Source organism: Canis lupus, chromosome 7, assembly GCF_048164855.1.
Source record: "Canis lupus baileyi chromosome 7, mCanLup2.hap1, whole genome shotgun sequence".
NCBI classification, from domain to species: domain Eukaryota; kingdom Metazoa; phylum Chordata; class Mammalia; order Carnivora; family Canidae; genus Canis; species Canis lupus.
In genome coordinates, this window is record NC_132844.1 from 32561175 (window position 1) to 32577098 (window position 15924).

Below are 15924 nucleotides of genomic sequence, written 5' to 3' on the forward strand. Positions count from 1 at the left end.
GGATAATGGCAGCCTGCTGCCAAAGAAGCAAGTAAAGAATCCATGTATTCTAGACTCCAGATGGCCCATGGTCATGGTGGCATGACCCATTTGGTCTCTATCAGGTAGCGAACAGGCACATAGACTGTCTTGGCAGAGGTTATAGTATAAGTGCGAGAAGTATTTGCCTTGTGTCATTTGATTCTGGTTTAGATTTTGGGTGAGGAAATACTAATTTTAAGCAATTTGGAGATACTTATTTAAAACAACTTCACTGCCATTGTATGTGTGGTGTTAGTTATTTCTAGTGCAGTGTTTGAAACCGAAACATTACTAAAAATGAAACTGGTCGTTCTCTTAAGAGTATTTATATGGGCATTTTAAGAGTAAACAGTTAAAGAATTTTCCATCTTTAAATTGGTAGACAATAATTTTGCCAACAGAATCTCATATTTGATTTTTATATTTTGGTAAACAATGTTTTAAAAAGGATTTCTTATTGCACAAATTTTGTTTAGAAAATATTTGATTTAAAAACAAAACTTCAAAATGTGTTATTTTAAAAAGTTAAGTTTTGTCATTTTATGGTGCTTTAAATTAATTTTTATAGAACATCCTTTGTGGTTTGTGGAGACCTGGTTAAATTCTGGTTAAAGTGGGTGAGTTTTTTTGTTTGTTTTTAGCAAAGTATAGTCAGATTGTGATGAATAAGATTTAGAAGAGCACTATATTCTTTAAAAGACAGATTTGTATTGATAACTGTGTTGATGATAGTAGCTGAATTATCTAAATGAATTCTTAGGTGGTTAACTAAATTGTGAATAGAAGATACAGTCTTTCAAGCATGTTTATTGATAGTTAATTAAGAATAAATAGACCACCAAGATTAATTTTGACACTTAATAAGGTTCTATATTAATTTTATTATACTTCTAATTATAAAGAAATCATAAGCGTGTAAGGGCCCTTCTGAGAATAGTTACCAAGATTAGAGGTTTTTGACTTGAAAAATGGTTATGTAGATCCTATTAAGTTTGTAATTATAAGACCTGTATGACCGTGGGCCGGAACTACGGTTTTGAGAAGGAAATTGTAATGTAATGAAAATAACAGTAACTTTGGAATCAAGAGACCTAGGTTTGATTACGAATTTCTCCTACTCTTAATGTATGACTTCACAGAAACTGTAACCTTTGGACTTCAGTTTCCTTTATCTGTGAAGTGGGGAAAATGCTTAACCTTATTTGCTTATGAAGATAAATTTTAGGAATACTTGGCACAAAGTAAGTATTCTATATATTTTTTTAATGTGGAAAGCTTTTATATTTTTTAAAAAATGCTCAGAATATGTAAACTTGCTTTTAAAGATTGTAGATGTGGGCATCCCTGCGTGGCTCAGCGGTTTAGCGCCTGCCTTTGGCCCAGGGCATGATCCTGGAGTCCCGGGATCGAGTCCGCGTCGGGCTCCCTGCATGGAGCCTGCTTCTCCCTCTGCCTGTGTCTCTGCCTCTCTCTCTATCATAAATAAATAAATATTAAAAAATAAATAAAGATTGTAGATGTAATTTAACATATACTTTGGAATAATGGTAAGAGATTTATAATTACAAGTTTAAAGTTTTGAGATTTTGAGATCTGGTTTTAAAAATAGGCTTAGAGAATTTTTAATAGCAAATAAGATTTTTTAAATTTATGATTTTAAATTATAGAATATATGTTAGAATAATTATAAAAGTAAGAAAATGTATTCAATTAAGCTGACCTTTTAGAACTCAGTTTTTCAGATTGGAAAAAATTTGAGAAACAGATATGAAAAACGGACATTTTTAAAACCAATCAGGTGTTCAGGATATAGTCGTGCTAAATATTTGGTGGATTTTATTTTTATAGGGACTTCCTTAATTATATGCTAAAAGAAGGACTGACATTTCTAGTTAGCACAGGTAATCAAGTAGTTTAATGAATTCTATTGCTCTAACCTCATTTTAGCAATGTCCTTAAAAAGATTTCCAAAATGTTTTTTTTCCTGTGTAGGTCTAGAAAGATTTTCAACATGAAGGAGCAACATGTAGTATGTAATGTGGAGTATAATTAAAGTGACAGCCAACGCTTCTTCACCTACTATGACTACCCCCTAAGGTGGTGACTTGGAAGTCTCCGTCTTGCAGATGAGGACATTGAGACGTAGAGTAAATGTTTTCCCCGAACTCTGAAAGTTTAAACCTAGACTGTTTGACTTTAGAGCTCTCAATCAAACTACTGACCTTTTCTTTAAAAATTGAGTAGTGTTCTTAACGACATTGTGTCTGATGGAATACAGTGGCTTCCAAATTTTTTGTATTTTCTTCCTGCTGATAAAATTTACCTTTTAATGATAATTTCCATTGACAATGGCAGCCTTTTCTTGGCTGGGAAGAGCTGCTATTTATATGAAGTAGCATCACAAGCAGAAGTGGATTGTTTTAGCTAAAGATGCAGGAAAGTAAACGACTCAAAGAGCTCAGGCTTTTCTTGTTCCTTGCTATGGTTCACATTTTCAGAAGAGGATTTTGTTGTTCTAATTGTTATTGATGATTCTAGAAATGTTTTATATCAACCTGAGAAAGGAGTGATACAGGGTTATAATTTGGGCCAAGATGGTAAGGCATGATTGTGTCCTTAACAGAATTCTGTTATCCCCGCACTGGAAACATTGAGAAAACCGAGAATTGTTTAAATCAGAATTGGTAAACTATGGTTGCTGCAGGTCAATCATGTAGGAAACCTATTTTTGTAAGACCATGAAGCTAAAGTAGTACATTTTTAAAGAATTGGTAAAAAAAAATACATACAACAGTTAGTTGCCTCTAAAGCCTAAAATATTTACCGTCCAACCCTTCATAGAAAATGTTTGCTGACCTCTGCTCTAGATAACATATTTACAAAGGGATACCTTTAATTCAGGTTTTAACCATTAATTATGGACAGCGCAGAGATTATTGTTACTATTTCAAATGATTTTCAAATGAGATTGGAGGTGGGGTTGGGGATATGAATTTAGAAAAGCTCTGACTAACCCTCTAGTGTAGGAGTGAATCTCCAGGGGTCGGCGTCAGAGTTTGTATCCATAAAGCAGGCTCTTATATCTGAGTGTTAGAGAAGATGACATGTTTATGAAAATTTAAAAATGGAGCAGAGATGATAAATACGCATTTTTTTCTTTTCTAAGAATAGTAATCATAAATCTTATGGTATTAATCCTTTGATTATTTAATCTATTTATACTTTGTGACTTTAAAAGTTTAAAATTTTAATCTTAGAAATACTGAGAAAAGTAGGCTTGATCACATTGATTTCCTTTAGCCACAGTGGGAGATAATGTGTAGGGTTGTCACCCTATCATTGTAGTTTTATTTTCTATCCTTAGTTGTTTACCTATAAGTGTCCTTTACCTATTGGAATTTATGCTTTTGTACTCGTTTGCTTAGTAGTGAAAAAGAATTTTAGAATGTTTCTTTTTCTGGCTCAGGTTAATGTCTGTTGAAAACTATTCAAAATGTCTCTTTTTTAGCTTCAATATTGAGATATATATTTGAGGCAGTAGGTGCTATAGGCAGTGTGAATGAGGGCTGGAGTTACACTATCTTGGTTAGACTCTTATTTCTATCATCCACTAAATGTCTATGATCTTGGGAACCTTGTTTTTCTTATTGTACAAAAATTTCTTTATTAATGGAAAAAATAGGTAGAATCTCTTAGGGGTTGTTAAAATAATGAGCTGAACTTTCGTATGTATAACTTAACTACGCTTACCACAAGGCTTAGCATTTAGAGTACAGTCAGTATGTGTTAGCTATGATAGTGTTAATATTTATCACAGTTAACTTTTAACTTGGTCATATTTTTTATGTGTTGAATGTCTTAAAATAAAAGCACTGGTTATGGAAAGTAATCAGTAGTAATTAGAATTAGTGTTTTTTTGTTTTAAGAATAGTGTACAAACAGCTACTGAGAATCCACATATAGACATTTTGGGTAAGGAATTTTGTTAAAATATCACTTCCAATTTCCCTTTTAATTTTAATTTCCTTTTAGTTATTTGCTAGTATATATAAATAAAAGTCCTTTCAAACTAAAAATCTTAAGCTATAAAATTAAAGATACGGTGTTCTTACCACTTTGAAAGTTAAAAATTGTATCTGTATAGCCATAAATGAACCATTTTAATTTTTAAAGTATTTTAATTTCTTTTTTTTTTTTTTAAAGATTTTTATTTATTCATTCATGAGAGAGAGAGAGAGAGAGAGGCAGAGACACAGGCAGAGGGAGAAGCAGCCTCCATGCAGGGAGCCTGACATGGGACTCCATCCTGGGTCTCCAGGATCAGGCCCTGGGCTGAAGGCAGTGCTAAACTGCTGAGCCACTTGGGCTACCTGAAGTATTTTAATTTCTTAAAATCCATTTTATTGATCATAGCGATATGGATTAATAATAATTAAGAATAATGTTTTCAAGAGGTGGCAAAAGAAAGTTTTCATTGGTTTTTAAAAGTGTGTGTGTGTGTGTGGATATATATATATATATATATATATATATATATATATATATGAATGTTGTGTATATGATGCAGCTGGGACCAAAATGAGACATGGTTCTTACTTTCTTCTAGTTAATACTCCCAAATTGAGAAGAAAAGCATTAAATTATTAAACTTCCAAATGTATAATCATAAGCTGGTATAAAATTGGTAAATGTATGATCATAAACTGGAAGAGTCACCGAGAGCATGCACCCAAGATAACATACTTAGACTGGTAAGGTAAAAAGAAATAAAGGAAGTTACATTGAAGGGAAGATCTGAAGCACAAAGAAGAGTAGTTTGGGCAAGAAGATGTAGGGAAATTAGAGTGTGCACCACAGGGGTAAAGCCTGACAGGAGAGTGCAGGTAAAGAACCTGAAGGATGGCTAGTATGTCTAAATGTGGAAAGTAGGGGGTGGAGCGTGTAAGGCTGGAATGTGCCATATGAAGCAAAGGAATATGAGTGGACCATATGTGCCTTTTAGGAATTGTAGACCATGCTAAGGAGTTGGATCGCCAAAGAGCAAGGAAAATCTCTGAAGTGTTTTTAAAGTCAGGGTGATTTGACGAGATAAAGGTTTTAGAAAGAGCATTATGGTTGCAATATAGAGAATAGGTTTGGAATAGAAGGGATTATAGAATAGAATGAGGTAGGAGGCATGAGTGGATATGAGAAAGATGGGAGTTTATTGCAAAGATGATTTGCAATTGGGTCATTATTATGTTGATAGGGGTAGATGAGTTTAATAGGAAGGGAAAATCAGTTGAACTTGGTGACTCCTTGGATGTTGGGAATGAGGTGGAAAGGAGGAATAGGCCCAGTAAAAAAAAGTGACTTCTTTTGGATAATGGATAGATGATGGACAGATGGATGGTGTTGTTTGCCAAGGTAGGAAACATTTCGGGAGGGGGCATGTTAACACTATCATGAGTCCATTTGTGCATTATGTTGAGTTGAGGAGGCTTTGGGACTCCAAAGAGAGATGTCTTAAGGAAGTTTGATATGCAAACATAGGCTATAGACACAAATTTGGGAATCATTGGTATAATAATTGTTCAAGGAGAGAGTATTGAGTGAGATGAAATAGAATGTGGAACTGGGCTCTGGGATCCTGGACCCTGAGAACTTTGCCACTTAATGGCTAGATAGAATCAGAAAAGTCAGTAGTTACTGCATATTGTCATGTGTTCACTTACCGAGGAAATAAACACTTAACTACAAGTACTATGTTAAGCATTGGGTAGATAGGTAAACAAGATATAATCCCATGTCTTCTTTTGTAGGTCAAGGATCAGAAATTAGCAATCTTACTGGAGGGGTTTTAGGAACCTCCAAAACAGGGCAAGACAGTTAGGGCCTGTATATGTGTATTTTTGGGGAAAAGGATCATAGCTATCATTAGATTCCCACTGAGATCTAGATATCAAAATATATTAAGAACAATTAATATGATAAAAGTACTATAGAGCAGTGGTGAGTGAGGTTAAGAATGTTTTGGGAAGGAGTATAATGTGCTATAGAAACACAGAGATAGAATGTCCAAAAAGAAGGGGCAGAGATACTGTAAATAATAGCTCATGGAGAGCAGTGAGACTGAGACATGAAGGAGATAGAGATGGGGAAGTGGATGGGTAAGAAAAGATTTCCAGCAGAGGGATCAGCTTGTATAAAGTCTCAAAAGCCAGAAAGCCTGAGGATTTTAAGAACTGAAAGTATCTCTTCTAACTTTAAAATGAAAGTTGATTTTGAAAAATACACCAAGGAAAGACTAAGTCTGAAAAAGTGGATTCATAATATTTTATGAATTCTTCAGTAAGGATTCCTCAGTAAGGATTTTCAGGTTCACTAGTGGAAATGTATTTTGCAAAGAGACTCTAAAACAGGATAATCACAAAACTAAAGTTAATAAGTAATGAACTTTATGATTAAAGTAAAATTTTTGAAAGGAATTTAGATCAATGTAAAGAAAGCACATCAGAATAATTATATATAACTTAGAGCTGGAAGGGACCCTATAAATATTTAAATTTTATTCTAGAGTAAATTATTTTAGGGAAGATTAGAGAAAAGTATAAATACAATTTTAAAAAATCCTGTTTTTGGTATATTTTCTTCTAAATGGTTTTTTACTTAGCTAAGCATACTGGTATTTAAAGAGTATGTTTTTAGTCAAAATGATATTGAGAAAAGGGAGTCTGTAGCTTAACAAGTTTGGGAATTGCATTAAACAAAAGCAAATAGATTTTTTAAAAAAAAGCAAATAGATTTATCAGGATTTTTCAGTAGCACATAATGTAGTATTTATAATTTGTATTAGAACCTCTGTTCTCAAATATTCATTTCACTAGTACTTACTGACCATCTACTGTATGCCACATTCTGTATTACTTTAAATTATCAGTGTGACACTGTGGCTCCGTGTTGTCTCTATGACAGCAACATATTATGTTAAAAAGTAAGGTTGGTTTCTCCGAATTGGCTCTAGCTTAGAAGGATGAGTATTGGCTAACTTTTTCACAAATGAGGTAAGGGTGAGGGACAGAGGGAGAGGGAGAAGCAGATTCCCCGCTGAGCAGGGAGTCCCATGCTGGGCTCGATCCCAGCACCCTGGGATCATGACCTGAGCTGAAAACAGGCTTAACCGACTGAGCCCCCCAGGCACCCCTCACTAACTTTTTAAAAATTACCTTAAAGTTCTTCTGTTGGTACAGTATAGCAGATACTGCAAGATGGAATGAAATGATTTAATCCTTTACTTCCCTTCCTAAATCAGTCTTACAGGGAATTCATACTAAAATTGCTATTACTATGTGAACTTGAGTAGCAGTTCTCAAACACTTGGCCTTAGAACCCCTTTATATTAATAAAAATCATTGAATTTTCTTTGTTTACATGGATTATAATCTGTTTATCATTTAAAGATTAAAAACAAATTTTAAGGGCAGCCCCAGTGGCACAGCGGTTTAGCGCCGCCTGCAGCCCGGGGTGTGATCCTGGATACCTGGGATCGAGTCCCGCATTGGGCTCCCTGCATGGAGCCTGCTTCTCCCTCTGCCTGTGACTCTGCCTCTCTCTCTCTCTCTATGAATAAATAAATAAATAAAATCTTTTTTAAAAAAGAAACAAATTTTAAAATTTCATTTAAATAATATAAGCTCATTTCATGTTAATATAAGCAACATTTTTTGTAGTAATTATTTTCCAAAACAAATTTATGAAGAAAATCATTGTTTTACATTTTGGGGAATGTTTAATGTCTGGCTAAATAGAGAGATTCTTATTTTTGCTGCCTCATTCAGTCTTTTGTGATATCCCATGTCATGTGGCCCCTGGAAAAATCCACCATACACTCATGAGAGTGAAAAAGCAAAATAACATTTTAGTATTCATGATTTTTACCTCAGAAACCTTCAGGGATTCCCAGAACTCCGTTTGAGAACCGCTAAACTGTTTAGATAGTACCTTGAGAAAATTTTTATGACTTGATAACGTAGCTATAAAGTGATTAAAATAGTGTAACTTTTTCCTCTGATTCTCTTTAGATTCTTTGAAAAGACTTTTAGGATGGATAATAAAAACATTAGAATTTCATAGCTTGGTTTCCAATGCTAGCATAAATTAAGCAGTGTTTTAAGTTGTTCCAAAAGTGCCCAAACTTTTTGTAGTAGGTAGATTTATTTTATAGTTGAAACATTTTTTTTAAAAAGATTTTATTTATTTATTCATGAGACACAGAGAGATAGAGAGAGAGGCAGAGACACAGGCAGAGGGAGAAGCAGGCTCCATGCAAGGAGCCTGATGTGGAACTTGATCCTGGGTCTCCAGGATCAGGCCCTGGGTTGAAGGCGGCGCTAAACCGTTGAGCCACCCGGGTTGCCAGTTGAGACTTATTTAAATGAATAGTTGGAATTTGGTCTTCTTACAAAGGTTTGTTGTGAATAAATTACAGAATTCTTCATAGAGGCTTATATAAGTGTTTTTAAATTTTGTGATGAGGACATGGGCTATTAAGGTTTTTTTATCCTTAATTATTCTGGAGATAATTCTTTTATAATGTAAAGGATCCAAAACATTCATTGTATTTTATTGTTGGATGACTTTTTTGCTTAAAGTTTTTCAAAATTAAACTGTTGAACTACAACATCATCATTTTAGGTTATAATGCTATATATTTTTTTCTTCATTATTTGAATTGACTAGAATTTGCTAATTTATTGCTTGGATATATTTACTTATGTTAATTCTTCAGCAGTTTTTCTCCTAAATGAATTCAGTGGTGGTTGGGATAACGATTTTATTAAGTCCAGTGGTTGCACAGAATAAGCATGAACTTTTTACCCTAAGTAAAATGAAATGTTGACTAGCCAGAATAAATTACTGTTTTTTAAAGTATATCTTATTTACGATAAAGAAACTATGTCATCTTATTTAGCAGTATTTTATGTTTTTTACATAATAGGTGAAGTATTACAGACATTTAGCACCTGATCACTTGCTGCAAATATGTCATCGGCTAGGACCTCTTCTTGAACAAGAAATTCCACAAAGTGTTCCTGGAGTACAAACTTTATTAGGAGCTGGAAGACAGTCCTTGCTACGCACAAATAAAAGTATGAAAAATTTCTAACAGGATTTAGACATTCTTTTTTGTGTGTATGTCCTATCTTTGGATCCTTAAAAATATGTGTTTTAATAGGTTGCAAGCATGTTGTGTGGAAAGGATCTGCTCTGGCTGCATTGCATTGTGGAAGACCACCCGAGTCACCAATTAACTATGGTAGCCCACCCAGCATTGGTGAGTTGTTTGAGTTCATTACCAAGTTGATATTCTCTTGGTAAAGAGCTTTCAAAAATAAAAATATTTAGCTACTTCAAGAGAATTTCATATTATGTGCATTAGCATTCAAAGAGGAAAAAGATACCAGATTTTTTACTGTGTCAGTAATGTTAATAGTGAAGAAGTCATGTGTAATTATGGATTGTTCATATTGTACCTTATGTAGGCTAACTAGCCTGTCGATGGTTTATCTTTACAAAAAATGTTTCTTAAAATGTATGAGATTGATTTGTGTATGACTATCGTAGTACAAATTAGTTAAAATGGTGGAAAACAAAAATAGTTCGGTTATTTTTTTTATAAAGCATAGTGCATTTTTCTTTTCCCTTTACAATTTCGAAGGAAAACTGATATAGCTAGGTTTCCTCTTGAAATACCTCCTAGATTCATTCCTTTATCTCTTCTATCTTTTCTATTACTAGGCCCTTGTCTTACCTGGATCACTGTATGTAGTAGCGTCTTCCAAACTAATCTTAGGCTTTCAGTGTCTTCTCCCTCTTTCCCTTCCAGGTCATACTTAGAGCACTGTAATATGAATCTTATTTAGTTCTACCCTGCTATGTTGTTCTGTTCAAGGTAGTAAAAGAGGATAAGATATTTTAATGTTGTCATACTTCCTCTAGCACCAGTCTAAATTTAATTTTCAGTGACTTTCATGTTTTAGTTATAGTCTCTTCTTCCACCCCCCACTTTTACCTTTTCAGGAGTGGTATTCTCCTTCTTCCACCTATCCAAATCCTATTTCTTCCTTTTCTGGATAAGTTTACTGATCAACATTACAATTTTGCCTTTTGCTTAATGTTTATATAGTATACCTTTTCTCGTTGTTTTACTTTTTAACCTTTTTTTGTTCTTTTATTTTCCATATCTTAAAAATAGTGTAGAAGTGGCTTTTTAAAAATACAGTATGGCAATATTTATGTTTTATGTAGAGCATTTTGTCTTATATATGTAATAATTGATATATGTGGGTTTATATCTCTAACTAGTTGCTTGGAAGGTGATCTCTCTTGCTGGTTTTCTGCAGTTTGTCTATGATATGTCTTGGTGTCAGTAGGGTTTTTGAAAATTTATCTTGTTAGAGATCCATTGGGTTTCTTGAATCTGTAATTGTCTTTTACTGGCATTGGAAAATTCTCAGCCTTTGTCTTAGACAATACCATCTTTGCTCTGTTCTCTTCCCTTTGGGACTCCAGTTGAATAGAGCCAGACTTTTTTTTACTTTATCTTCTTTATCACCTTCTCTTTTATGATTTGCATCTTTTTGTCTCTGTGATGTATTCTGATTTGTTTTCTCTGTCCTACTTTTCAAAGGTATCCTATTTGTATGATGGGAATCGTGGATGATTTTGTTTTCAGCCTAAGTGTCTTTGTTATATAATAATATCTATATGTAATCTGTATATAAAGAACAACTTTTAAAACAGGAAAGAATTTGAGACACTAGAGTATATTTTGTATTTGCACTTAGAAAATTATACTGGAGGCAGAATAGTTTTCTTTCAAGAAGAGGAAAGTAAAATACTATAGGAGCTTCCCCTATAGGGAGAAGTTCATCCTCTCTTGAAAAACTGCAGATCTATCTAGTAAGGGGAATGTGTTATGTTATTCTTTGAACACATTGTCCGATAGCCCTTTGGTGTAGTCAATGAAAGTTCAAGAATGATTGACAGTAACTTTCCTCTTAACATTTGCTATATGAGTAATTACGTGTGCCAGGCAGTACTCCAGCATTTTCCATTTATTTTCTCCTTTAAAACCTTAAATAGTCTATAAGAGGAACTGTTCTTATAGAGAAGGAAATTGAGGCATGGAAAGGTTCCACAGCTTAACCAGGTTAGTGCGTCATGAAACCAGACTGACTCCCGTTTTGCTATGCCTTATTTTCAATAAGCTAAGCTTTGAAGTAGTGGCATTTGGCTACTCAAGAAGATTGGTATTAAGTCATAATGGTCAGATCAGTAAATATTGTTGATAGGGAACGTGGCAAAAATATCTTGAGTTTTATGTCACAGCAGAAATGCAACTGGTATAGTCAGGTAACAATTAACAAGTAGGTAATATTTTACCTTTTTGAAAGACTTAATTTACTTCTAGGGTTTAAGATAATTTTTTTCATTCATTTTTCAGGAATATATTAGTTCGTTGATCTAAAAGAATAATTATTAGAATGCCAATTTTACCTCCTTTTTTTGTATTTGCGTATATTTTTTTAAGTCACTAAAGAAAAGCTGGAGTAATCAAGTGACTCTAGTTATTATAGTTTAGTGTCACATCTTAACAGTTCTCTCTTGGTGACAGTCTTGTTTTGCCATTGCTACAAAATTGGGAATAGGATGGTAATAGAAGAAAAGTTCATCAGACTTTTTGCCTCCATGGTGATACATTGTATCATTTCAAGCTACCACAGAGTATGGGTTAGATTTTTTTTTTTAATGTGAACATTTGTAGTACTGACTTAATTTTTTTTATTGATTCCTCTTTGCCATTTTCTCTCTTGCTACCTTTAAAGATTTGCTCTTTCCTTGGTCAGTATAGTACTACCAAGTATCAACGGACATAAGAAAAAAACCCTTCTTAACATTTTAGTTTTTCATAAACTGTAGATTTAAATGTTTATACTGTAGATTCAGATATTTAAATTTTGACACATTTGAGGTACAACTTGTTTAAATAAACTTTTAATTTAGGAATAAGAAATTATTTACTGAAAAGTTGCACAATTCACTTCTCCTTTATACCCTCCATGCAGTTTTTCCTAATGTTAAAATTTTACATTATCTGGTACATTTCTTAAAACTACAAAACCCACACTGGCACATTATTAACTAAACACCAGGTCTTATTCCTATCTCACCAAATTTTCCCACTAATTACTTTTTCTTGTCCAGGATCTGATCCACATTACCATACTGCATTTAAGGTTTGTTTATTTTATTTTATTATTTTAGAAATATATTTTATTTATTTATTCATGAGAGAGAGAGGGAGGAAGAGGCAGAGACACAGGCAGCGGGAGAAGCAGGCTCCATGCTGGAAGCTCAATGCTGGACTGGATCCTGGACCTTGGGTCACGCCCTGAGGCACCCAGGCATCCCCTGGTTTGTTTACTTTTTAAATTGAACTTCCTGCTTTCAACTCAGGATCATTTAAGATGAGTGTGGTGATAAATTAGATTTTCCTTTCTTAGATTTTTTTCAGACTATCTGCAAACTGTTGTACCCCTCAATTTGAATACCTCACATTTGTCTGAAACTTTAAAATGTGTAAAATAGAACTTCTGACCTTCTGAAATTTGTTATTCCAAGCCTGGGAGTTAGACTTCTTAATTTATTTCTTAAATTCATTTAGTAAATAAGGCATATGTATTCTATTCTAGTCTCTTGAATCTGGTTTTCATTGCCACTGTAACAACCACATTTTAGGTTTTGTACTTCTTGCCTGGAGCTCTAATATCATTTATTCACTTACTAAGTAATTAAGTGAATCTCTCTGCATTCTATCTGGCACTGGGCTAGGATCAAGTTGCAGGAAAAATAAGAACATGACCTCTGCTCTCTTAGAATTTATAGACTACCTAATCCCTTGCCTCTAGTTTTTTTTTTTAAATTTTTAAAAAATTTTTATTTATTTTTGATAGTCACAGAGAGAGAGAGAGGCAGAGACATAGGCAGTGGGAGAAGCAGGCTCCATGCACCGGGAGCCCGATGTGGGATTTGATCCCGGGTCTCCAGGATCGCGCCCTGGGCCAAAGGCAGGCGCCAAACCGCTGCGCCACCCAGGGATCCCGCTTGCCTCTAGTCTTATTCCTGTACCCTAGGATTGAGCTCTAAATCAGGATTTGTAACTTTGGCACTATTTACATTTTGGGCCAGATAATTCTTTGTTGTAGGCTATCATCTTGTGCCTTATAGGGTGTTTTATCTGCCTCCCTGCATGTACTCAGTAAATGCTAGTACTCCTCACCCCCTGTCCCCTGCAGTTGTGACAACCAAAAAATGTCTCCAGACATTCCCAAATGTCCCTGGGGCACAACTGCCTGCCTCCAGTTGAGAACTCTAAAGTTCTAAATGCATATGTGGTCATGTCACGTCTCTTTTCCTTCACTAACTTTGAATAGTCTTAACCATATAATGTGGCTTACAAAGTTGACCTTTTCCCCCTTTCCTACCTTTTCCTCCTCACCTGTACCTGTGCTCTAGTTTTGTATAACTCTTTGGCAGTTTCTATCTAATAGCCAGCTGAACTCTTTGCGCACATGTTTTATTTCTCTCTGCAATTTTTTTTCCATCGGTTCTATGAATACTAATACTTCAAAATTTCAATGTCTGCTTATACTTCTCTCTTCTATAGCTTTTGTCACATAGTTGTGTCTATTTATTTCCTTTTCCTTTTCTACTATACTGTTAGGGCCTGGATGATAGAGATTGTGTTTCATTGCTCTTTATAGACTCAACTCCTCAGCATTAGTAAATATTAAATGAAGAGATTGTTGGTAATTGATGAACTGGAGTGGGACAAGAAAAGTTCAGAAATGGGTAGGCAGTAAAAAAATGGAATAGATGGTTGGAAGAAGAGAGACACTTGGTCCAAGGATGGCTTTGAATTAAGGAAAAAACCCAGAAACTTGTTTTGTGTTGTTTTTTTATTTTAAGATTTTATTTATTTATGAGAGAGAGCACTAGCAAGGGGAGGGGCAGAGGCAGAGGGAGAGGAAGAAACAGATTCTGCTGAAGGGCTCAGTCCCAGGATTTCCATCCAGATCACGACCTGAACCAGAGGCAGACATTGAACTGAGTGAGCCACCCAGGTATCCCCTCAGAAACTGGATTTTAAGAAATTAAAGTTTATTAATGAATTGGCTTATCAGTTTATTACACTCAGGATGTTAAAACCTGTACCTGTGTGATTTAAGGACCAAGTCTTGGGATCCCTGGGTGGCACAGCGGTTTGGCGCCTGCCTTTGGCCCAGGGCGCGATTCTGGAGACCCAGGATCGAATCCCACATCAGGCTCCCGGTGCATGGAGCCTGCTTCTCCCTCTGCCTATGTCTCTGCCTCTCTCTCTCTCTGTGATTATCATAAATAAATAAAAATTGAAAAAAAAAAAAAAAAAAGGACCAAGTCTTGACCTTAATCTCAGTGCATCCTTACCCTGTTTTATTTGTTGTCTGCTTTTAAATCCTGTTTCGTCTCTCCTAGTCCTTGATGTAAATTGTGAGAATTGAACTGGAATTCAATCTCAGGGCAAGAGAACCAAAGTGATCAGCTGCTTTCCAGTCCTCCAGAATCTCTTTGGTGGGGGGGGAAGGCGAGAATCCTACCAATCTGTTATCTAGCTTCTAACTAATTTTCTGTGGAAGAGATATGTAAATGTGTATTAAACATAACAGCATTTACTTTCAAAAAAATTAATCTCAGGTAGTGTCTTTTCTCCAATCTCTTTACCCATTTTATACTTGTTTTCAGATACAATTTACTCTGTGTTTGCCTACAATAAACAACCTTAGTTCAATAATAAATGACATGGGTGGAGGAAGACTAAAAGAAGAGACTTAGGTACACTAAAGCTGGTTTTAAAGTTAAATTTGGAGATTTAATGGATCTTTATCTTGTGGAAAAGGTTTTAGTATATATTAAATTAAAGCAATCTTTTGCTAATTGCCTGTTCGTGTTTTTCTTACATTTACCATATTAGCAAAGTAAACTTTTTATCTCTAGGTTTTCCAGATCTCATCTTATTTGTTATTTTGTATATGTAGTTCATATCTTTGTTTTACTTGTTGCTTCTTTCATTTTACTTGTTTCTATGGCAAGGTTGCTGTTTTGGTGGGTGGAGATAACAAGTACTGAGGAACCTGATTCTTAAAGATGTGTGAGTGTTAAGGAAACAGTTTTGCCTTGAAAAATAGCTTTCCTACACAAGAATCCAGTTCACACTGAGAAGCTTATGCATGCAGAGAAGTCTTAGATCTCATCTACATTTATAGTTTTCTCTGAGAAAACTAGTTTGAACAATGACAGCAAAGTTTCATGTAAAATTAGATTATAAATCTTAGTCTGCTTTAGTTTAGATGTGTGGCCTTTAGGCAAATTATTTAATTTTTTAGCCTCTCAACTTCCTCACTTGTAAAATAGGGATAATACCTACCATACTTGGTAATTTGGAAACTTAATAGCAAAGTAAGGCACAAAATAGACTTTAACAATAAATGTTACTTTCTGTCCTTTCTTCCTATAATTTTCATTTAATTATTTTGCTCATAAATCTTGAGTACATTTTTTGGAGAAAAAGTTCTTACCCTTTTTTATTTTCACTGTTATGTTTTGACATATTTCCAATATTTGACTTATTCTGCAGTTGGTTCTTAACATATTTGGCACTGGGCTAAGGTCTGGAAGTTACAGGGTTAATTTTTTTCCTCATATGAGTATACTTCTTACATAACTATTAGAAATACTGTATATTATTATAAATCTCTAAGATTTAACATTTGACACCTAATTCAGTGAATTAAAAGATTATAATAATCTGTGGTTTCTTTTCTG

The 15924-nt window shown here is 34.4% G+C and overlaps 1 protein-coding gene across 4 annotated transcripts in view; it reads left to right on the plus strand.

Annotated features, from left to right (window-relative positions):
- PHIP (PHIP subunit of CUL4-Ring ligase complex) overlaps positions 1-15924 on the plus strand; it is a 131716-nt gene that overhangs the window by 7095 nt on the left and 108697 nt on the right. For all 4 annotated transcript variants that reach the window (XM_072832280.1, XM_072832277.1, XM_072832275.1 and 1 more), the window contains exons 5-6: positions 8999-9149; positions 9236-9334. In XM_072832280.1, coding sequence (XP_072688381.1) covers positions 8999-9149; positions 9236-9334 — 250 coding nt within the window. The remainder of the gene's footprint in view (positions 1-8998; positions 9150-9235; positions 9335-15924) is intronic.